This window comes from Cariama cristata, unplaced genomic scaffold (assembly GCF_000690535.1).
Source record: "Cariama cristata isolate BGI_N322 unplaced genomic scaffold, ASM69053v1 scaffold31792, whole genome shotgun sequence".
Classification (NCBI taxonomy): domain Eukaryota; kingdom Metazoa; phylum Chordata; class Aves; order Cariamiformes; family Cariamidae; genus Cariama; species Cariama cristata.
This window is the reverse complement of record NW_009602822.1, coordinates 2,669-28,183: the sequence shown is the minus strand read 5'-3', so window position 1 is coordinate 28,183 and position 25,515 is coordinate 2,669. Positions and strand designations below refer to the sequence as shown.

At 38.5% G+C, this 25,515-nt stretch overlaps 1 protein-coding gene across 1 annotated transcript in view; it reads right to left on the bottom strand.

Annotated features, from left to right (window-relative positions):
• JAG2 (jagged 2) overlaps positions 1–22,399 on the bottom strand; it is a gene marked incomplete at its 5' end in the record, with an annotated part of 44,469 nt that extends 22,070 nt beyond the window's left edge. The window contains 6 exons of the mRNA XM_009694925.1: positions 331–444; positions 2,812–2,931; positions 3,309–3,439; positions 14,418–14,478; positions 15,527–15,781; positions 22,306–22,399. Coding sequence (XP_009693227.1) covers positions 331–444; positions 2,812–2,931; positions 3,309–3,439; positions 14,418–14,478; positions 15,527–15,781; positions 22,306–22,399 — 775 coding nt within the window. The remainder of the gene's footprint in view (positions 1–330; positions 445–2,811; positions 2,932–3,308; positions 3,440–14,417; positions 14,479–15,526; positions 15,782–22,305) is intronic.
• Positions 22,400–25,515: the final 3,116 nt, after the last annotated feature.

Genomic DNA, 25,515 nt, shown 5'->3' with positions numbered 1-25,515 from the left:
CATTTATATTTCTTAAAACGAATCCATTTCGTATTTTGCTTTAGACAGGCTAAAGAGTCAGAAATTGTCCTAAGAGTTTTGGTAACAGGGCATTTCTTTGGATATGGTCCAGCTATGCTTTCAATAACCTGTAGATCTCAACTGCATCAAATAGATACTGGCTACATAGTACTATTAATCTTTTCAGAGTCTCCCAATGCACAGCTGTTAAAAGACAGATAAGGTAAAAGACTACCACCAAATTCCATACTCACAGGGCATGATATTATCAAGTAAGCTGTATCAACCCTTCCAACCTAATGGGTCAGTCATCAGTAAATGCATACGCACCAATAGCACATGTTGGTCCACTCCACCCTGATGGGCAGTGACACTTGAAGCCTGATGAAATCTCATGACAAATTCCACCATTAGCACAGGGATTAGATACACAAGCATGCTCCGCTGGGAAGAAAGAGAGAAAGAAATTCTTGCTAAATACTCTTCCAGTATCAGTTAAGGAGAACTTACAGTTAGAAATTGCATTCTGATTAAAAGTGACCACGAGCATGAGGAGTGGAGAGCTGCCTGTACAGAAGTTTGGAGCCTTCCTCTCCTAGCTGCAGAGAGTAAGATTCCCAGCAGGAGACTGAAGCAGGATTTTACTGAAGGTGCATCATCCCTCACATCTACTGACTAGAAAGCCTGAAGGTAGACAGGTCACTATCTCAATATCCCAGGAGCTACAGAAACTCTCCAGTAACCTACTGCTTCCAGCCATGCACTTCCACCTCCAGAGTACTCCAACACTTTTTTCCCCTCTCCCTTCAGTAAGACAAAACAGATATGCTCTATGCAGAGGTCTGAACAGTAGTAGCAGTTTAAGTATCAAAGGTCTGTTTAGCTTCATTCTAATACTGTTCCTCATAAACAGCAAAGAAAAGAGCTACTTGCAATTATAGACCATACTGCTTGTTGTCACTCCATGTAGGGCTGTAACACTTGCACAAGCTGCAATAAGCAACAATCAAGTTGAGAAGGGACAAGTTGTATGCCATCACTTTTCCTATTTTCCCTCTCAGAAGCTAAGGAAGTTTTTGGAAATAAGAAAACAATCCCCTTACTAGGTAAGAACTCCTAATTGCTGCTAGCATTTATATTTTGGAATCTTTCTTTCAGGGATGTTATCTAGTTTGCAAACTGAATTTACAGCGTCTGTGATGTTAGGTGCTAGTACCTAAAGCAGCTCATATACCAATCTACTGCTAATAATCAGTACAGAACTCAAACAACGTATGGCTCCCTTTATCCCTGCCTCCACGTTTGAAGAGCCAAGGTGCTTCGCCACAAATTGCAGGGCAAGCCAAGCCAAGATTTTGTTTATTTTAGCCAAAACTTTGCATGACATTCTACCAGCTGAAGCAAAATTCAAGTTTTGGTAGTATTATTAATACCACATAGCACTTTATAGAAGTTCAAAGAAGATTTACATCCTGATAAGCGTGAAAACCTTCTGCTGATAATAGTTTAGTGAACTTAGGGCCAAACAGTTAAGTAGAAAAGAAAAAAAAAGGGTTCTTTCCATCTACACTTGTAACTATGAAGAAATCGCAAAATTCAAAGTGAGAAGACTAAGAATATCACATTTTAAAAAAGGATTCAGCAATCCATCATGGCCAAGAGTCACTACAGAACACCCAGCTGAATACTACATGTGAAAAAGTTGAACTGAAAGCTTTCATTTTTCTCCAAACATCAAATTTTTAAAGTAAAATAGGAAAGAAAAAGAAATTGCGCACTTGACCCTTTATCTCCAGAGACAGAACAATCAGGAAAAGTCTCCAAATACCAAAACAGTCTCCAGTACATGAAAATTTTGGGTTTTGTGTAACAGATACACAGGTATAAATGAAAAAAGCAATATGCTATTTTGTACTGTGGTTGAGATAGGAAGCAGTTTTTCATGTCAGATAGACGCAGATCTGTTAGACTGTAGTCAAGAAGGCATACTTCATCACAAGTATGGTTTAAATGCTTTCCTTCATTTTGCCAATGGGAACAGGGAAGACACTTAACTTTCTTTAGACTGCTCAAGCTGACTCTATAAGAGGGCTTCAGCACATTTCCATAGTAATTACGATCTGCATTATTAATCAAAATGTATTAGAAGTCCCTTATTAAAAGATGATTTTAAAAACCAAGTTTCAGATGATCAAAAAGGATAGTTAACACATTCAGGCAGATAAAAATTGGTCCAAAACCCCACACCACAGTTAAAACTGAAGTGTCTACCACTCCTATCTTCCTTAGTCCCCAGTTTGTATAAGATGTGTGCTTGCAAGTAAGCCAGAAGACAAGAAAACGGGTATCAGGGAGAAAGGTAACAGGGAAAGGCACACCTGTAACCCATTTCCATGGGACTATAGCTCAACTGCATATTTGGATTAAGGAAGTGAAGAAATCAAAGGGAAGAAATGTTCTCAGCCTTATCTAAACCCAAGGGAAACAGTTGCAGCATTTCTGTGATCTTCAGTGGTTTTTTGAGTAGCCAGCTTAAGGCACTAGACAGGAGACACAGAGCTGGCACATCCCCACTGTCACACAAAGTAACAATCGTGTTGAAAGAACAAGTTCCATGCCATCACTTTTCACACTTTCCCCCTCTCAGAAACCAAGTTAGCTTTTGGAAAGGAGAAAACAGCTCCTCTACAAAAAGAAAAAAAAGAAAAAAGGCAACAATGAGCATATAAAAATGCCACCTGGCTAACTAGAACATAGCCATGCCTAGAACAGTTTCAGAATTCTGAAGATGCATGCAATATCCAGAAGTACCAATTTCACAGTTCTTTCCAGAGTAGCCATCTGGGCAAGCACAGCGATATTCATCTGGTTCAGTGTTCATACAGGTTCCACCGTTCAGGCAGGGATGGTGATTTCCACAGTAATTCAGATCTGGACAGAGAGAAGTATAAATCAGATAATACAAATCTCACTATTTTAATCCCTAGTCAGACATACAGATGCCTTTCTGACTTGAACATCATTCACCCGCGTCATCCCCATATTCCATTAGCTAGCCTGTCATCTGGTAACTGTCCACAGAACAGGATGACCAAGAGACAACTGCATGAGTTAGAAGAGTCAGGACCATTCCAAGCCTTTTATCTTAAGCTTCCTATATTTACAATGTTTAGGCACTGTCTGCCATAAAAGAATTAGGCACAGAAATACTCAGGTAGCTGCACACTAGCAGAAAAAAAAAATGGTTAATCAGTTATCAGTTAATCATGCAACTTTACTTATTTTTCCTGTACATTAATGTTAAGTACCTTTGTTACAGAGCAGGCCACCCCAGTTGGTTTCACAATTACACTGCCATGGTTCATTACAGCTCCCATGAGCACAGCCTGGGTAGCGGACACACTCATCACAGAACTGTCCTTGCCAACCATAATGACACCTAAGATGTAAGTTCACAGGTTAAAAGTTAGCAACATGATGCTTAATTATCAGCATTACAGGTATTTAGAACACTACACTTACCATTCTCAAGAACAAGGTCAACTGTTCAATGTGGAACAGATAACAAAACTTTGTTTCTCCTGTTTAGGAGGAACATACTAGTCCTGTTGAACACCCTTACTGGAACTCATCTTGCTCATTACCATTATATAGCATGGCAACAAACAACACCAAGCACTACGCATTATGAGAACTGTACATAAATTAGTTTTCTTTCACAAGAAGTCCCATCTTCACATAATCATCTCACAGTAGGATAAAAACTGTGATTGGTATAAAAAAGTTGAAATTACTTTTCAAAAGGAGACTGCTGGCTTACTGCATCAAGCACCATAGTTTTTTTTCTCTCTGTGAAGATAGATTTCAAGACATTAGCTAGTTTCCTCCAGAGTGCTACAGTCCTGAAAGACCAGGGCACCCAGAGAGGTAGCTGTCTTGTCAATTTTCTCAGGACTTAGTTTCTCAAGAGAACCCTTTTTACAGATTTATTCTATTTTACCCACAGTGTTCTTTAGTGACATTATGGAAAAAAGTGCTCTTTGGAGAAGGGAGGAGAGAAAACAAACAAAAGCCATTAATAATTCATTTGTTTTAAACAGAGGTGAAATTTTGTCACAAGATTTCTTCAGAGACCAGTATATCTTTGTGTTATCTGTAACAGAATTCTGCTAACAAATGCAACTGTTCATGCTACAGGAAAAGTGTTGAAGTCTGAACTTTAAAACAACAAAAAGAAAAAGGACATGGGCTAATGCCTTTTTATTTTTTAAACATGTATTTCACACACATTTTAATCAAAAAGAAATACTAAGCTTGCTCTTTTGGGTCAAAACCCCCCCACACACATTCTGCCTGTTATTTTAAGAGTATTTCTTATAAACAATTTACAAAGAGATGCATAAAAACACACTGAATGGGAGAATGGGAGTTGGGCATACGCATGCCAGTGGAGTTCTAATGCCTAGGTAAAAAAAGCATTAGAAAGGAAACCGTGCTTTTTTAGATTTAACACCATCATTCCATTATCAACATCCTTTGAATGCCATAAAAGAACAGAAAATAAATTCTTGTCTTTGGGATGTGGCGAGAGAAGACAAGGAAAAGAAGTATAAACAAGGAATCTTGCTTCCTTGTGAATCAATCCATTTTCACCATTTCAGTAAACTGTATGAATCCCCAGAGGAACAGAACATGTTTATGCTGGCAGCGTATTATTTAAATTTCTACTACTTACATAGGCAGAAGGAATCTAGATGGAGATCTTTGCAAGACAAATTTTTTTTATATAAAGTTCTAGAACTACTTTGAGTTCTTAGTCTCTGCTCCTCATTCAAAACCTCATAGTTGCCCGATCCCTAAGGAGAGCCTCAGCTGTGAACCTAGTCCAGAGGCCTCCAATTGCTCACCTAAGCAAGGCCGTCAGAAGCCTGGAAAACATACATATTTCAGAAGCAGTTTTCTTTTGCTGTATTAGCAGTAAGAGGAAACAAATACTGCTCCTGCTAAATTTGATCTCTTCCTTCCTCCTCAAGGACAGAAAAATCTTTTCAGGGGCTGGTAATAAACAATTCAAAAAAAAAGCAGCACTGTAACTCATTTTACTGGCCCCAACCCAAATCTCCATCCATGCCAAACCTGGCACTACTGCCAGTGATTCACCATGACTATCCTAGCCAGAGCCAACTCCCCTCCCACTTATAACAAGCATTTTCAAGGGCTGAAAGTCTGCATCACAAAGCAAATAATCACAATAACTCAATTTGTTTCCCATACCCAATGGATAACAAGTTTCTTTGTTTAACACTGCACTGGTGATTAAAAGTGCAAAGAAAAATACAGCCACCTCCTTAGAACCTTAAGGCATCTTAAGCACCTACTTGAGTTTGTAGGTACGCTTGATGGCATTATAATCAGTGCAGCCGAAAAGGCTTACTGCTTTTTCATGATATTCAACAGAATCAAAGTTTACTCTTAAAGTTACTACCAAGCCCGAGGGAAATAATTTCTAGAGGCTAAAAGCAGTCCAAAGGAACACAGTGTTTAGAAGTCAAAAGGTTACTGTGTGGTAAGTTGATCAGCCTTCAGTTTACAAGGAAGAGTAAATTAGGATTTCCTCTTGAACAGGAAGTCTGGTTGCATCCTACATTAGCAGGTGCTAGAACAGCTTTAATTCCACTTCCTTCTAAAAAAGATAATGTTTACATGGCTCTCAGCTCACTCCTAGAGTAAGATGTGATCAATACAGTGAAATCAATTTAGAAGTGAGCATATTCTCATTTATGAGAAAAATATCAATTCAAAACACATGGATGAAAAAAGGTTAATGATCCACTATGAGAAGCCCACAATGTACCCATACAAAAGCAACATATTCTTTAAAAAAAAAAGAAAAAAAACAAACCAAAAAAGCTCACATCAGAATTCCTTTTAAAGTAACAACCACTTGTGTAAAAGCCAAAACGAAACTGCTAGTGCAGTTAATAGCGGGCTAAAGCTACTTCTTCCCTGCCCTCCTCTCAGTTGAGAATAATTTGTTGGAAGTTCCTGCAATCCTAAATTTTTTCACATCTGACTAAAGAAAGCCAAATTTAGAGAATTCGTAAGGATTCCCATTGTTCAAAGGACAAAGAAAATTCTTACTGGAATCAAGATTCTACTTCCTTTGTCCTTCCCCTCTGCTGACTTCATCGGCTCTAACTCATCTTTACAACCAAACGCACGCAAAACAAAATCAGAGATGGCTTAATCTTAGCCCTTGCTGGGTTATTAGCAGTACAAAAGCAGCTACCATAAATAGATTGTTACAATTTAGTAACTTCCTGATGGAAGGCTGAAGTACAGGCATATGCTCCAAGCCCAAAGCATCCCTTCAGGTCACGATTAACACAGAGAGGGTGCAATGGGAATAGAAGAACAATCTCTAGTTATCTTGAAACCAAGAACTTGCAGAAAAGATCTTGGTAATTCTACAAGACATGCTTCACAGCTTCCATTTTCCTTAGATGAGAGTCTGGTGGCAATAGAAAATGAGAATTTAAACACAAGGTTGGACAAAGGGGAGGTGGCAGGAGCTAACATTAGCAAGGGTTCCAGATAACATTTCAGTCTTGAGATTAGAGAAACTGCAACTGTGCAGGAAAAATACTGTTGTCATTGACAAGTAGATAAAGCCACAATAACTCAACTCATAGTGTATATTTGGTTACAATAAGCCAGTGGGGTTTCAAACAGCTAAGTATCAGAATAAGGAAGAAAGTCTTTTTACAGTAAATCTCAATGTGTTTAAAGTAGTAAATCTAGTGTCAAGGAATCCTACAGAAGCACCTGTCACTATGCACAGTTCAAAGATACATATGTACTCAGAGGCAAGATCAGGGGAAGCGGGGAAAGAGGAAAGGACAAATAAATAGAAGATTTGGGGGTTTTTTTGCCTTTCCTGGGGCTATTAAAAAGCTGAACTGGTCAATAAAATTTTCTACAGAACTATGTTTTCCCTACGTTCTTCTGAAATGGTTGTAACTAAGGAAGAAGCTGATACTGGTCTTTGCTTTCCTCTGAGGATGTTTGTGTTATAATTTAGTGACAGCTAGGTTGAAAACTAAGCCTTTCCAAATCAGGTGTTCAAAAGCTCCCATGTTACTGTATATAACCAGATACATCATTTGCAAGGATAATGCCTTGAGCAATCCAGTCTAATTAGACCTCCTTTGGGCAGGAGGTGTGACTAGATGACTCTGGAGGTTCCTTCCAAACTCCGTGATTTTACAATAAATCCTACAATGGCAGTTATGGAAATGATGTGGAAAGGTGAAGAGATGTACCCAGATCCTGATGGTCTATAAACCATGGTCCCTCAGCACCTTGCATGATTAACTCCTCCCTATCCAAAAGGAGGATGCCTGTTACATAGTAAAGCTGAAAGCACGCTATCTTTTTGCTAACTCAGCTGTTTCATACTATCTTCACGCATGGTTTATTCACCTAGTTCAATCATTTCTGGCTATTTGAGAGTCCTCAACTTTCTGTGCAGAAAGTTCAGCTGAGAAACTTCATATTGCAGGTCTTATCCAATCACTAATCTACTCTGGTTAACCTTATGAAAAGTCTCATAATAGACAAGAACGAGAGGATACATAAATAAATTCTGTTCTACACCTAGGTACAGAGCTTTGTCAGCACTTAATGCATAAATACACCTAAACCACCAATGTGAAGGAAATCAAAACTGAACTACTTCTGAAGTCTAAGTCAGAATATTAGGCCTAAAAATAAATTTAAAAATCCTAGGTAGGATGTAGGCAATGTGGTATAAGCCTTTAACTACCACAAGTTACACCTTACTGATATATTGCACATCCTACAAAGGGTGAAGTGAAGATCACTGTGACATACTTACACACCATTTTTTAAGCAGGATTTTTAAAGGAGCTTCTCCCACTCATATTTCAAGTGGAAGCTGTGGCCAAAACACTCAACACAGGAAAACAAAGCAAAACAGTGACATTAAGAGCAGAAGCAAAATGCATCATTTGGGGTGGGGGGTGAAATAACACTTTTAAATGGAAAACCACTAAATTTTCTAATGACGTGAACAGGATGGCGTTGCATAGACTAGAACAATAGCTTTATATTAGTTATTTACTTAAAATAACTATAAGAAAGTCTGTTTAATCTTTCAAGAGATTAATTGTTGCATAGCAGGCAGCAATACTGTCTAGCTGTTAGCTCCTACAATTGTGAGCATCTGGATTCAATGGTATAGCTAGCACAGTACTCATTCACTAAGATTTGTCACAGAAACACTTTCCTACCTTTAAAATAGGCATGATAGTTTTATGAATAAGGAAGGAAGAGATGCTTGTTAATGAACTCTTTTCCTCTCACCCCCAGCATTATTCTTAGACCAAAAGACACAAACCTCTTCCTACAAAGCTTTCTTTCTCCTCTAATAAAGGACATTATTGAAAGCTAACATTCTCACTCCAGTATCTTTAGAGTTCGTGAAGGAGCTGACAGAGGGGATGGTTCAAAATTGTTTAGCCAGAACATAACGAAGAAACGTTGCTCAGTTAACTTGCAGTAAGTGGTCCTAAGGGTGTGTCTATATTTGCATTAGTTCACACCAGCAGCATGCTTTTTGTGAACTGCCCGATCATTCCTGTTGATGGTGCGTTTGTTCACATCACAGAGCTGTTTTAGAACAAAGGAATTAGATTCCTTTTAGGTTAAACTAAGGTAATGTAAGACAATGTATGCCAGGAGCACACCTAATGTGTTCCAGCTGCAAACAGACACTCAGTCTACAAGAACAGACTAGAGCTAGTCTAAAATTAAAAAAAACTGAAGCATTTTTAGTATGGATATTGGGTTCTCAACGCTGCTTTGATCTACTGTTCTAATTTGTTTGCGCTACCTACACTATTGTAGACACAAGTTAAAGCACTACATGTTTTTTTCTTCCTGTACATCCATTCACATTCTCCTGGAAGCAGCATCCATTTCTATGCCTTCCTACCCACTAGCCATCCACGGAGGTGAGTGCAGAGTGCGCCTCAGTACCTTGACCAGTAAAGAAACAAAACATAGGATTCTTTTTTGTCTAACATATGTCTACTTGTGAAATACTTGCAAACTATCCCAGAAGGCTTACCACTAGGACATAAAAAACAATAATAAAAGCATACTGGTTACAATAACAGGCAATGGTTAGACACTCACCAATTCTTAATAATTTTACAAGTTCTTTGAAACTTGAAGCTGTGATATCATGTCTTGCATCAAAGAGGAGACAGGAGAAGATGTCCAGGTACTGGTACCAAGTTCATTCCTGCAGGGCCAAACAATAGCCCTATGCTCTTTAGGGACCAAGACTGCAGGAACTGAAATGGTGAGATGTGTCAGCAGCTAGCACACTGCTCATACAAGACTTTCTAGTTTATTGTTCAGAGTAGCTTATGAGATTTCTCATAATTCCATTCTGGAACAGTTGTGGAAGGAAGCCATATTGTTTAGATCTGGCCAATTTATCTGATCTAGCTAGTATGGAAGTTCCCAATCTCCTACTGTCTCCCCACTTTTAGAAGCAGTCATTGTATTTCCTTCTTTTTTCAGCTCTCTATGATCTTTTGTTAGTCCTCTACATTCTTTCAATAACAACCTGTTTTGAGATGACTCACCAGATCTACCTGTACCCAAGAACAAGTTTACAAGAATTCAACTGCCAGTGTTGTGTGGGTGGGTTTTGTGTTTTGTTTTTTTTTTTTGTTTTGTTTTTTTTTTTTTTTTTTAATTAAGTTTAGGCAGAGTTCCCCAATGCTGATGTTAACCATGTTATCCATCCATCTATCACGAAAACTCAAGCAAGACATTAGTGATATTGGTGGGCCTCTTACTGAAAAGGATAGGAAGACTATGCAAGCCTTTAACAAAGGATCTCTAGAACACTATTACACCCCCAAACACTCCAAGGAGTTATAGCTCATTTTGCAACTCAAGCTTTTGCTCCTGCATCTCTGTAAAGAGCAGGTTCTGGTCCTTATAGTGATAAAGGGAGCAAAACCACTTGGGAGAGGCCTACAGCATCTGCAGACACTGCTAGACACAAGAAATCAGCTTCATAAGCAGGGCTGAAGTGGAATACAAGGACTACAAAATGCATGGCACCGGACAGGAAGTTTGAGAAATCTGTTTCAACACAAATGTAAGATATGTGATTAAACAAAAATAATCAAACAAAATCACCAACATTGTAAAAACCAAAATTTTGTCCCATATAGTTCAAAAGTGATTCTAGAGTAAGACAGGTCAAAACATACAGATTAAAAAATTAATTTACTTTAAAAGTTTTAAAAACTGTATGCTTGCTTTGTTCACCTTGCACGAATTCACATTACAGTACTATTAACGATCCCATTTCTATCTCATTTCAATTAGTCTGTATATGCTAAAGGAATTTTTGTATCACATTTGTGCAAAGACAGACTTGTATTTCCCAGGACATAACCTAGGTCCTACCATAGCTCCAGAAGCTGAACACAAGCTGAGCACTGTTAGGGATTTGACCCCTTTTGTTTTGCTTTGGAAGAAAAATTTAAACATTCAAAGGCAACAGGAAAAGTAGAAAGACTTCTGAAAATAACACCATCCTGGCAGGAATATGACAATGCACACCAGATATGAGGCATACCTGGACTTCTGCCAAACCCACACCACTCTGGATCACAAGAAATGAAAGATTAAGCTGTGAAGCCTACTGACAGTTTGAGTGGTACCAAACATACTCAAGCCAGCAGTTTTAATCAAAAGGAAGGCGACTGTCACTTGTGGTTTCTCTATATTCAACTTCGATAATTTCATGAAGTGATTGAGCCTAAGCCATTAGATCAAACTTCATTCTTCTCTAGACAGTTTAATGGAATTTAACAAAGTACTTCAAATGATGCAAAAACATACAAAAAGCGCCAATCATCATGGCTCAGTAATGTTGCTTCTTCGACAATCCTCCCTACTACTTTGGGCTGGTGAAGTCAACCAACACCACCATTTGGTGTGCCACTGCAGGCTTAAAAAAAAAAGATTACAGTGGCCAAACACTTTGAGTCTAAATATGGATAAAGTCTGGTTTTAGAGTTGGGGTTTGTTTTGTTTCTGTGTAGGTTTGTAGGTTCCGCCCCCCATCTTCACAAGATTCAGCTAAGTTGCTTTTGCTTTCCTCAAGGATGTAGTTTTACTCATTATTCAGTACATTTTTATTTTTGCTGAACTGCCTCCACAATGACAAAAAACCTACCACCTAGACCCAGCCATACCACAAAATCATTTCCTACATCAGGTCACCCCCTGCTTATTTTCTCTTTCTTTGATGAAAGCTCAACCAAAAGAAATGGCAAACTTGACAACACCGTAATTTCCTCAAAACAATGGGTACATGAACTTGCCTAACAGATTATGTACAGTTACAGCTAATGGCATATCCTTTATTAACAACGTGCAGTCATTTAGCTACTTTTAAGGTCTGTTTTTAGTATAACATTAGTCCAAGAACAGTTCTAAATTACATTGGAACATCAAAGCTTGGAGGGTAGATCCTTTCTATGAGAGTCAGGCTGAAGCCTCAGAGCCATTGCTTAAATTACCCGCATGTTCATGCAAGTTGAAGATGGAAACCATTTTCCAACTTCTCTAGTTATAAATGCCACTGCAGATTTTCGCAACCAAGTAGCTATTGGCACCAGTAGATTTCCATGCATCTCACACCCATGTTTTTCTCACATTTTCATTTTCCTTCTGAATTAAAAAAAAAGGACATTGTTTTCACCTGTTAAAGGACAGTGGCAACTGTCCAAAAACCAGGATGAAGGAATCTAGATTATAATTCAATAGCACCAAACATAGCAGTTTCTTTTAAATAACAGCTTCCTTTGTACTGCTGAAGATAAAGGTCATGTCTGTAAGCCTTGCTTATTTTTAGTTCAGCATCATTTTTCTACAGAAAGTATTATCCATTTGGATTAAAAGCAACATTTTTAATATAACCTAATAGCTGTTACAGAATACAAGTTAAAGATATCTGTGTGAACAAGCCCAGGCTACCAAATCCCATTTAAAGAGGTAGCCAAGAACCTTCTGCAATACTGCAAATAGAGTGGCCATACACAGAAAGGCCATTGTTTTCCTTCAACCTGCTGATCACAGATCTATCACTTCAGAAGACAGGCATTAAGAAACAAGGCAGATGGCATATAATTAATCTGAAACATTAAGTCCCTTCTTCCTTTCCCTAGTACCTTCTTTCAGATGAGAGAATCCATCCAATAAAATAGTGAGATTTCTGATCAGAGTCCTTCAGTGGATTCATGTTATTTGTGTGAGCTTTGTTTAGCTGGGAAACTTAGAAGGGGGCACCTAGACTTACAACACTAGATGTTTCTTCAGATCATTGACATGCTTTAAGGAAAGTCTTTGCTCATATGACCTATGACCATATACCTATTGACAGACACCTTGAAAAAAAGGTACCATAGCCACCCATCCCCCCATCTTCAAAGGTTTTGTATTCTCTTCTTTAAACCTTCCTCCTCCTCTCCAACTTCTGTCTTCCCAGATACAGCTGGTAACACAGAGAAATGAAAGCTAAGAAGGAAACTGCACCACCCACTCTCCCCAAAAAAGGGTACTGTTTTGCATTTGCTTAAACTTGTTGCTTTTTCACCTATATTCAAAGGCTCCTTGCATTTGAAAAGCAAACATGCACAGCCTCCTAAGGACACTCCTTTGATACCTACAGGACTCCAGAAACCCTCACATAAATCAAAATTCATTAGAGTAGGTTCTCAAGCGGAAAAATGTGTTCTTGGAAGACTCAAGGGAAGGAGTACTTCTTACTCAGGCAGAAGTGATACTGGTCAAGCTCTCTCAACCACAATCTCTACTTGTAATCTAAAAAAAAAATAAGTCACCAACTGCAGCAGGGGCACACAATACTTGAAATCACAAGCAAAATATTTAATAATATGAAAAGATCACAAATAAGATTCAATAGAAATATTCTTTCTTACAAAAAGGAAGCTTTGGTTTAAACATCTGCCTTGAAAAAACTTTTAAAGAAGGTTTTATAGCTCTTCAGAAGTGAAGCTGTACCTGCGCTGAAGCGCTGCACTTCATATACTGGAATTTACAGTTTTCAGTCAGATTTGAGAACTACAACACACCAAATCTTCTACAACTCTGCAGCATCTGATGGAAGTTTCAGGGCAGTAAGAAACCACTCTGTGGTGCAATGATTCAAAACCGACTTTGTTACCCGCCAAACCCCTCTGTCAGAAACTTCAGGCTTTCCAGCAGGATGGGACTTATTTACATGTCAGCTATCACAGCTCACAAACTGGCACTTCAATCCCAGCTTAGCTCTACGCCCAGCAAAGCTAAGTGACCTGCATCTTATTTCTGCCACTTCTGTGATGGTTGTAGTAGTTACTAGTAAGAGAATGAAGCAGATTTGCCTTAAACTACCACAGCTTGCCACAAATGGTATTTGTCAGCTCTCCGAGGTTCTGGTCGCCAGTTCAGTTTCACATCATTCCAAGCAAGCAGATTCAATACAATTTACAAAGAAACCACTCTACAAATTTACTCTTACAATGATGCATACAACTCTGACCACAAATAAACTCAAGAATTCACACAGGGTCCCAAACTTGCAAGTAGACCTGTCTAATTTCTTCAACAGCCAGTGTAAAAGTAACACCCATCTCCCCTTGACCTGCTACATTGGATGCCTGAACTTCTACAAGGAAACAATCAACTTCTCTTGCTATCACAGAGTTTACTTAGGCTTCATCACAAAGTTAAGCAAACATTTCAGACTCTTATCTCATATTTAGGGACCAAAAAACATTCACCTGGGGTAGAAAGTTTAGGTTGGGGTTGCTACTGTATCTCTATTACTACCAAAAAAACCCAACCATTTTTCTTGGAAAAGCTAAGTTAATATATATATTTGATCACCAAAAATATAGTAGAGTGTTCTAGGACTATGAGCATTTCCTAGTCATAACAGTCCGAAGAGAAAGTTCCCCTTTTTGAGGGGAACAAATAGTACATAGAGATTGAAGCTCTGAAGGATTTTGAAAAGAAAAAAGAAAAAAAATTATTTTCATTTGATAAAGGCATAGTTTTGGATCACATTAAATCTGTTCAGTTCTATATGTGCAAAAAAAATAGAATAAGATTGCAAAACAGTACAAAGTATATGCAGTTCTTACACGTGTGAAATCTACTTCAGATCTATTTCCATCCGTGCTCTTGTACAGAATTTTTGCCATTTTAAAGGAGACTTTTTAAAAGTAGCAACATATGTGGAAAACGCTAGAAAGATTAGTACTTATAAAAAAGGATACTCAAGTATGCAGACTTACTTGCATTCCCCAGGTATACTGCAACCCCCATGGAGCAAATTACATCCTTGTTTACATACAGCTGTAAACAGAAAAAAGATGTAGGCATCAGTCTGGGCAGCAACATATCCATTAGTACTGCAGCAACCTGGAACTGTTCAGCTAGGGCTTCTGTCACTTTAGCCTACTTGTTGTTTGTGCAAAGCAGGCTGTCTTTTGCCATGTTCCAACAGCTGTTGTTTCAGCTAGCTATTTCACAAGACACAATCCCATTATAACTCTTTATAATAAAAAAACCCACACACTCAACACCCTCCAACTTAAGGTAACTCCTCAAAAAGTTGCTATTGAACAGGTTTGCAGCAAGACTGTCAGCACTGAAACATTTATCAGATACAGTTATTTTTTAAACCTGCTATTAGACTGATATTGTGTTGGCAATCCCAAGCTTCAAAAGACACACGTGACCTTGAGTAAGCCCTAAAAATTGTCTCTTTTGTTATAAACAGGCTTTTTACTGAAAAGGAACAGAAAACAAAAACATGAAGCCCTCAACAGAAAGAAGAGTATATCAAGTAATTTTAGTACTAATTACTCACTGAGGTTGAAGGCAAAATGAAAAGATTTGATTGAGTGGTATATTAAAAAGGATGACTATACTTGAATTTCTGTTCACATTAAGAGCTATCAAAAAGCTTTCAGCTTTGCATAAATTACACTCAAAACTTTTGCATTTTCAAGAATAGTGTTATGAGGGCATTTTTACAGGATTAAAGTCTACGGTATTACTGACATCAGCACTGTTCAATAAAATCTTACGTTAATAGATGTAAAATATCATTTTGTTTTTAAGTAACACCACTATTGAATGAAGTCAATTAGTAAAAAGACGTTTCACTATTTTGAATCCTGAATTTGTTGTGTAGCCCCCACAGCACACATTACAAGCCACACTGTATCGTGTGCTGGGCTCCACTCTTCACAGAAGGTGTTTTTTCAGAGACTTGTATTTAAAGGACTATGTGTTAAAATTAATATGCTACAGCACTGACAGTACAGAAATACCTACTGCAGTTTATACCTATTATATATAAACTAGAGCTAATCTAAAATGAAGCAAACAATACTACCTTGTTTACATTCTTCTCCCATCCATCCTTCCATGCAGGCTTTGTTTCCATTTTGATCACATGTGTAGTGACCAACAAAGTCATCTCGAGGGCCACAAAATTTATTGCACAGGGCACTGTAGTAATTTTCATCACACTTCACTCTTATTTGTACTTCAAAATGGGCAACAGGACCATTAAACTGTAGTGTCTTCCATCGATCTTCTGGGTTGATCATGCCAGCATGTGCCACTCGTTCTATTAATGAGTCTTCACCTTTTAAAAAAAGGTAAATTCAACAGGTGATAAGTTTGATAGCACACAAGAGCATATAAATTCAAATCAAAAGTATTCAACTGGTTAAGAGAAAACCTAGTAAAGAAAATGTTAAGATGATAAAGATCTACTGTATAACTGAATTTTCCTTTGCCTTGCAAAGTTCATTACAGGAAGGCCAATTTTAAAAAGTGTCCCAAAGGAAATATTAAAAAACTCTGGAACATAATCCATAGGAAATAGCTTATTTTTCAAGACAGCCAAACATACCACACCCACATGCTGACAACTAGCAGATTTATCTTGATCTGAGGCTTTTTGCCTTCTTTTTGTTCTTACAAAATCGCAAAAATCTGCATAGCCTAGTAGTTGAGATATTAAAGTTCTCTGGTGCAAGTTTAATTTTAAAAATAAAGCAAAACACATAGTATACTGAATTTGCTGCAAAATTACTAAGCAATAGTAAATGCTCTGGTAGGCTTGCATTATGTACATAAACTAGCTTGTTTCCATTTTATCATTCTCTCTACAGTGAAGGCAAAACATCTTTAACAAGCATTTTATAGAACATTTTCTGTAGCTCATACTTGATATTTTGAGAAGAAATACACAAGTGAACCCAGGATTGTCAAGAGGCCATTCTCAACCCTGTATCCTGCTTATCCTTATCCCCAGTGGAACTACTGATAATTGTGATCACTGTTGCAACATACTCTATAAGCATCCTGCCTTGCTCTCACAGAAAGCAGCAGCACTGCTACTGCTATGTTTCATTAACTGAGACCAAATGTGCACAAAGTATTATCTATCACATGGGACAAGAGGATTCTAGTACATAAGATTATGGAACTGCCAACAAAGTATTTTCATTTTTATGAATGACCATTTTACATTTATACCAAGAATAAAATGGATAAAGAAGCTTCACTACTAGGAGATGACACACAATTACAGTCAGTACATGACATTATACAATTGCTTCAGTAAATGTTAAGAATAAGCAAAGCACAGTAAGGGTAAAGGGTAGACAGTGAGTAACCCCAGTGACAGGAGTTTTCAAGTGTTTTCACTGTTCAAATCTGGTAATATCCTACCACAAGAGTTTTTCTAGGTGATTTTGCAAGCTGCAGCTGAAACTCCAAGTACTATTTAAGGACAAGAAGAAGTACAGAAGCTCCACTTGCATACATGAATTTCATACCCATTTATGAAACAGCTATAATATTGCCAGCCGAGAGCTTCAGCATCCATTTTCTTTAAATAATAAAGATTCTTTAAAATGCACGTTAAAAGAAATGAAGAACCAAACACTTGCACACAGGAAGAGGCTGTAATGGTAGTGAGACAAAGTCTAAACTTCAGATTATTAAAAATACAAAACACGCCAAGCTGGTAGCAAGCAGTAAAAAAACACTATCATTTTCAGCAAATGCATTTCACCTACTTACTTTCTAGAACTCATTAACCTAACCTGTTTACAAAATAAAACCAAAGGAACAACTGTTTCTCACCTAGGAAGCTACTGACAGCATAGAGGTAGTACCCTATGTATCTCTTACCAAAGTGTGCTGGTTTTGGCTGGGATAGAGTTCATTTTCTTCATAGTAGCTAGTATGAGACTGTGTTTTAGATTTGTGCTGAAAACCACGACAAAGCTGCACTTCCTGCTCAGCATGTAAAAGGACTCAAGTGACAATTTTCAGTCACTCCAACATTAAAGGAAAAGGAAAGCTACAGAAGTAGTGGGCTCTGGAATGTATTTTGTTATCTTAAGATCTTTTTTCAAGCTTGCTTCTACCATAAAAATCTGTCCTCTTAAAGAATACTGAACTTTAAAACAGCTTTTTTTTTCTAATTAAGCATTGAAAGGTTCTCCAGTTATTAAGAACTCAAAGCATCTCTCTGCTTTAATATTAAAAGGTGGTATTGCCATGTATAGGCTACAATTCATGCTTGCCTGGACTAGTCTGCATAAAACATTTTATGGCTAGACAAGACACATTGAAGTCTATCCCTGTTCTTTAACTCTCTTAATTCCTATACATGAACTCCTCCGTCACCCAGAAACACGGTCAGCAGCAGAGTGGACAAGAAACCTGCAAGCTAGAAAAGCTGCCTGCATTTTATTTTTGACTGAACAGGATATCTATCATACTACCAGTCACCATTAAAAGCTTCATGATTAGATTCAACATCCTTTTATAATCTTATTCTTCTCTAATGACTATTGATCTGAAACACTATAAACGGTAAATGCTGAATCATTGGATGGTCAAGAAATTTGAACAAATGGCAAATATGCATTATAGAGCTATTTTCCAGCCAAAAGCAACACAGGCTCATTAAAAATGGCTGCAAGAGCCACTGCTAAAAAAGTGTTTCCTTAAAGTGCATCTGATGGACTGAAGAAGAGGTCCTGAGATTAAAGGAGTGGCTTACATAATAAAAATCTCATCAAGGATCTTCAGGCTAATGCAGATTCAGATCCAGTTAAACAACTGGAACAAACATTACAGCTACTACAAATATACCTATGCAGAACAGTCCTCTTGATACCTGGGGTCAAGAACAGGGGAAATAACCCAATAGTGCTTTTTTTTTTTTTTGGAACACTCAAATTTTATCTTCACAAACTCCTCTGAAAAAGAATGTACTCTGAGTCTTAAGAGCTTTTCCTCTAGCTTGTATCAGTAAGAGTAGGGCTTAACAGCCTAAATATGCAAGCCAAATAATTTACCCTGAACCACAAAAGGCATCAGGAAATCATCTCTAAGCCATTCAGTTTCTAATACTAAATTCTTAAGTACCAGAGTAAGCATGAGAATTCTGCTTCACTTAAAATTTAAAGCTGATCCCAAATAGAAAGCGCATTTTCTAAAGAGATGTGTAATCACAGGGAGGAATATGTTCATCAAGGTTACTCCTTCATCCCGCACAACACCAAAGTGTTTCTGAAGACATCCAGTCTCTCACATTTATTGGCTTTGATGAGACAACTTTGCTCTCTGCATCTGGTTTACCATTAAACTTCACCTTTGGAACTCATACACATTACTTTCAGCCCTCAGTAAAAGCAATGAACTGCATAACTGAATTTGGTTATTGGTCAAAAAAAAAGCAGCATAAACTACTCAAACCTCCTCCCACCCACACCTCAGAAGCAGGAAGCCTTCTTTTCCTTGACTATTAAGAAGTTTTCTACAAGCCTCTCTAGAAAAGCAGATAGTAGCACAGACATCTGCATAAAAGGAGATGATGGCTAAAAGATGGTTCTTTAATTAATGTTCCCAAAGCATCTGGTTTTGGAAGAGGAAGCCCTATCTGAAGAGTATTTAATTGTAACTGTGCAATCAGAAACCATGACTACTCTTAAATAAGAACACTGCTCATCAACACCCTAACTTTTAGCAGAGGTCAGACATTCCCAACAAGCCACTCACAGGGCAGTACAAAAGGTGATGCTGGTAACTGTTTGCAAGGAAACACACACATGGTAGCACATGAAATTCATGCCCAAACGAACAGGAGGTGCCCATCTCAGGAAGCACATTCTCTTCAGTCTTTTTCAAGCCACCCTTTCAAAAAGCTGTAAGGACAGATTAGTCTCCTACAGACTAACATGACAGAGGAAGGCAACCACTGTATTCCTGCAGTAGACATGTAGTCAAATGGAAAGTTACTTTACACATGAAAATGCCGGCTTGCTTCATAATGGCAGCACTGGGTCAGGCGTTGCCAAGACTTCTGTTATACAACTAGAAGTTTGCCAAGTCAAATGACTTACCTGGAAAGCAGCATGAACTGCTGTGACACATGACAGAGAACAGGCCCTTTACAGTGACTTTGTATCTAAGGCAGTTTCCTCTCTCCCTCCTCCACACTCCCAAAGCAAACAAGTGGTAACACTACACTGCCACAAGCTATCCCCCAAGCCAAGCTGGCTGCACAGTGCAGGAAAAAAGTGCAGTAGTTCAGGAATCAGAGTTTGAAAGCCCCTCTTAAGAGTTTGTAGTCCGAGGTAAGTACTGGGGAAACACTTGCCCTGGCAGACTTGTTCTTGAGATGGTACTTCACAGATCTGCTCTGAGCACTCTTGCCTCACTTTAGATGAGTGGAAGGAAGAATACAGGATGCTAGGACATAGGAGGGAAGAATGGCAACTGTTTTAAAACCTTCAAGTTGTTTACCAGAAACCCCTCTTTCCAGCTTTTGGGCTTGCTTGTTTGTTGTTTTGGTTTGGACTTTGGGGTTGTGTTGTGTTGTGTTGTTTTTTTTTTAAATATCCACTTGAAAGTCCAAGCTGGAACACAGGACCTGCATTTAACTTTCAGCCTTACTCATCCCTACTAAAGGAAAGCAAAACCTGACTTTGGAACTAATTAATCAGCTTATAAACAGACTCTGGCAATGACTTTGATTAATCTTACAGTAGCAATAGAAGACACATGTAACCTGACCCAGAGACTAGCTGAGTGTCCAGGATATGAAAGGGAGTTCAGTTTTCCACAGATACTCTCTTCACCCCTCTAGGATGCAGATATTGTTCATCTTTTCTCTGGAGCAGTTGCCATATTCCCCTTCCTGTTCCCTTACAAATGAATTTTTATTGATCTATCCTTGCTTGGCAGCTCAGTAGTCCTTGCAGAAATACAAGGGAAGTGTGTTTGCATCTTGACAGATTCAAAGGCAAAACCTACTGGAACACTCCCTGCCAAGACCACTTCCCTCCAAAAAACCCACAACAAAATACCTTCAGCATTAATGAATTCTTTCTAGGAATGTAATATGCAAGTCTAAATTGCAGCATGGCAAATCAACAGGTCTCTATCATGGAACTGGTAAACAGACTACAGAAACATTTAACCGAGACGAGCGTTTAGCTAGTCTTCTGCCAAATTATAGGCCAAGAGAGCCTTCCTAAATTCATGACAAGCTTTCTAGGTTTCAGATGCAATATGAGTCAACAGCACCTCTCTGGCAGCCCATATTGAAGGGAAGTTCACCTTCCATGAGCCATTTCTTATGAGAGCCAAACTGTAGTCTGACACTTAGACTGCCATAGTTCATGGAAACTGTTAAATTAAGGAGATGGCCCACTGGGCCTCCAGAAGACACTATATATCCTGATGGTCTGAAGTTCAGGAAAAAAGTGACATTAACACAAGTAAACAGATTTGTCAGAGCATGTTAAAAAACTAAAAGAGCATAAGAAAGCATTAACACAAGCCTAAAGAGACTGTCCCCCTTATCAAGCAGATTTAAAAAGAAGCCTCAGTTTCAAGCTGCAGGTTTGCAAGGGGATTCTGCAGGTTCTAAGACATCAACATAGCAAGTTACAAGATCATTATTTAGTAACTTATTTAAAAACAAAATTCAGCACTTAAATGTATACAGATCTGTTTTGCAGGATAGGGTCTTCATGTTCACCCCTTTCTACACCATCTCATGAGTTGATCTGCCATCTAGAACTAGGGCACGAATATTCCAATATTCGCTGCACTAGCTACCCCTAAAGTTTCCAGCTTGGGAATAACTTACTCTTTAAAGGTATTAACTTTATGTAGTACTTTTTGAACAAAGCATTCAAGAGGACACCTCCAATTTGCTGCTACATAGGATATCTAAACTTATTCACGACTCAGGCTTACTCTGCTCAGCACACAAGATCTCCTTTTGAATACCATGTCCAGCTTTGGGAAGTGCCATTCAGGAAGGCAGTGGACTAACTCAAGGGTTGCAGCAACGTGAATTACCAGAGATCTAAAGAAAACATACCTACCAGAAAAGGCTGAAGGAGCTGTTAAACAACAAGACAAAAGAAGCTTAATTCTAACAGAGGGAGGGCTCAGGAACAAACTACAAACTCATCATTACTTTGTATATCACTGGAGACAGAGTATGTTAGGATAATACCTAAGTTAGGGAAGTCTGTCAGGAAAATGCAAGTGGGACTGGTCCCAGTATTCAAGGAAAAGGACCTTGAAACTCTAACACAGCCTTAATATCAATTGAGGTTTGCAAATATTTTATGCTGTAAGGATGATCAGTGAAGCAGCAGAGAATGGAACCTATAATTAGAAACTGATGATGATTTGGGACATGATGATTTGGGACATAAACCTTTGCTATCTTAATGTCCAACCAACTACCTTCCTCTATACTCATCCCAGCCAAGATTGAATAGTCTATCATTAACCACAGTGAAAGTCTGAAGTTCACTTCACACTTTTAGACAAAAGCATTGATTAAGACAAGCTTTTTAAAGCTTAATATTTAGAGTCATGTATTATAATCTTCACTTACCACTTGCCCCTTCTTTTTCCTATCAGTAATAATTTTTCACAGTTCCTAACCCAACATTCACTGCTTGAATTTGTATGTGCCCTTTACTTAGACAGCACGCTTGCATTCAGACTGCTTTGGAGGGATGGCTAATTGCAGCAGCATACCATTTCCCCTCTCCCCAGTCTGTGTATCTGCAGCACAGAGTAAGTGAAAACCACAAGTTTTACATAAATACTCACCAGCTTTTGTATGATTATCCCAATCCCATGCTTCTATTACTAATGTGAACGATCTCTGAAAAGAAACAAGACACCAGTTAGACAGTAATAAAAACTACTGTTAAATATCAGACACAAACACTGATTTGGAATAAGCAGATATTCCTGCTACAAGAAAGCCAAGCAAAAACAGTTAAAGATTTCACTTCTCCGCTGTCATGTGAAAGCTCTTGAAGGCATCTTCTCAAAAGCATGAAATATAAGAGCACTAAAAATGGTGCAACAAAGCATGCTAACAGCAAAACAAATCATCCCCCCACGCACACCAAGGACTGAATTATTTTTTTTCTTCTCCTCCTCCCACTGTATCCAATTCTCAGCTTTGCTTAGCCACAGAAACCCTTTTCGGAAGTAGCCCTAAAAAGTCTGAACTAAGTGAGGGGTTCTGAACATTGGGAAACAGCCAGCATATTTAAGACCTAAGCAACAGAAGACCAAAAAAAAAAAAGAATAATATCAGAGCCATCCTTTAGGAAATGCACAAAAAATTCAGTCTATAACAGATCTGTATGCTGTTTTCTAGAAAAACGTATCTAAAGAAGAAACACACAAAAGTCCACCCTGCCTCTATCAAGAATTTAAACATCTTTCTCATGAAAGGGGTAGTGTGAAAAATGAACCTGCGAAAGACATGGCAGAGACATAATTGGTAAAGGAAGCACACTTGATAATATACTTTCCCCTGAGGAAAGAGGAAAAGCATGATTTCAGACTGTTTTTAAATGATTTGCAAAAAACATGAAGGCTTTATTTCATTGAAGCAAGGCTTCAGGCATTTTCTTGGTTTTATGACCAAATACGTAGGATAGATGTTGATATTCAAATACTAAACTTACCTAGGAAAAGGTTGCCTTATGCATACATGTAGCATTTACCTGTTTTGAGTTTAACAAGAGTAGCTGTCAAACCCTTCAGCTTTGATAGTTTCCAACTTGTGCAAGCTAACATTCAGATTCTCACATTTAAAACTAAGGAAAAAGCATCCAAGAACAGAAAGAGTTATTGCACGACTATCCTAAAACCCTTACATACACATCTTTTTGTTTAGAGACAAGTCACACCAAAAACTGAAGCTCGTTAAACATAGGAGAGCCAAGCCTTAGTGTGCACAGAATTCACAGGCTAACTATGAATTCACAGACCTGAGGACATTCAGCCAAGAAATTAAGAGCACTGTCTTAGGAAGAGGATTATGTAAGAATTCAGCTATCTTTCATAGGACGCTGAAGACTGTTATACTGTTACATCGATGGATATACATTTTTACTTCAAGATAGCATATAAGTACTTTGTATGTCCCTCGCCTCCGACCACAGAGGGCTGAACATAATGCTGAAATCTCCCCATTTTAGAGAAACTGCAGCAACAACAAGAAGAAGAAAGATCAGTGCAGCACCCTAAGCAGCAGAGCTCTTTGCCTGAGGTCCTTCATGACTACAGCACAGGATCAGTCTATTCAGAAATGCACTTAACTGCATGTTTTTCTATTGCTTAGTACACTGACATATAAACCACAAACTATGCCTTTGAAAAACATCTTTCTTCTGTACTTTCAGCTTCAGACATATAGTAGGGAAGATGATTTTCCATCATCAAAACAGATAAAGGTTTAGTGGTAAATAGATTACACGCAAGGACAGAGGGGAGAAAGCAAGCTCAGCAGTGACCACACTGGACAGAGGCGTACTTGAGCTTGAACTGCCTTTGGAAAAGCACAACTAATAGAGATCAGCTGAGAAAGTAAAGGCCTCTACTTCTGAGGTATGACAACACAGTACAACTCACAAGTCCAGATTTTTTTTTAAAACAAATGTTAGTGGAGTATTTCAGTAGCTTCACCCTCCGATCCCCTGCTCTCCTCTGCCCCCTCATCTCAGCATTTAGGGAAGCAGGATAGGATCCTACTGTATTCTGAAAACACTATCTGCCACCCCTCTCCTAAACTGCTACTTGAAAAATAAACATGAAATGAATAGTATCAGAAAATAAGTACTATGTAGTACTGACCTAATGTTATCTTCTGGCAATTACAAGTCTCCTTATTTTGTGTCAAAATTAAGTGTTAACCTAGGCAGAATTCTGCAAATCACAGCATGAGCCAAAGCCCTGTTATCCACCCCTCCTGCTTTTAACAACTGATCTTCTAACATATCCTGCAGTTTTCCTGTGTTCCATCGATTGTATTAAAAGTACAAAATAGTGCTCAAGTGCTCCCAGATGTCCACTTACTCATCTTATGTAAGTGCTGGTCTTTCCTAGTGCAAACTGGTTGTTGCATCTGACTGCCAACACAGGTTAAGGCAGAAAAAAAAAATTTAAGCTGGACTTGCTGTCTTAAGAAACAGACCGGTTAACTATGGCTTTCCATCATTCCACCTGAAAGCAGATTTGTATCTTTGCCTAGGATGCTAGGGAATTTTTGTGGGTAAAGAGTGTTCCGTACAACGCACTGTTCCAGCATACTCATACTGGAAGGTATGAATGGGGATAAAGAGGCATTCTACCAGTTTTAAGATGTTTAAAATAAGCAGTCCCATAGCTCCGGTTGCAAATCCAACCATCTAAGCTGGCACAGACTCTGGAGTTGACAATATTCCTCTACTATGTTACAGAAACTTAATAGTATAAGCAACTGTGACTGGCACAGAGCTCTTCCAAGATGTGGAAGAACAGAGCTTCTGGCCAAATAACTGACCTCTGCAGCCCGCACAGCTCGCGCTGCCTCTGCCTCCTGGTGGCAGGCAGGGCAAGGACGCAGCTCTGCAAGCCCCAGGTTGCACAGGTCTGGTCTCAGGCATTTGCTTTTACTGTGCTCCCACTGGTGATGATCAAGAACAAGCTTAAAGAACATACACAACAAAGATAAGACCCAGACTATCAAATCCTTTTGCTTACTGGCATCCCACAGCCTCAGTTTCCCCATGTCTACTTATGGGCTAACAGGCTAGTACTTGGCCATTTACATGTGAGCAAGGATATAGAGCGTAACATTTTAGGAAGGCTTATTGTCACACTTGCAGTAGATTAGAGATGTTATTCAAATATCAGTAGGCAGTAATGATAGACAAATGCTTATTTACTGGAACATCAGTTTCAGCTGGGACAGTTCCCAGTTGTGCAACTTCCTGCTTTCCACCAACAGTTATACCCAGTGACCCTTCACAAACCCTG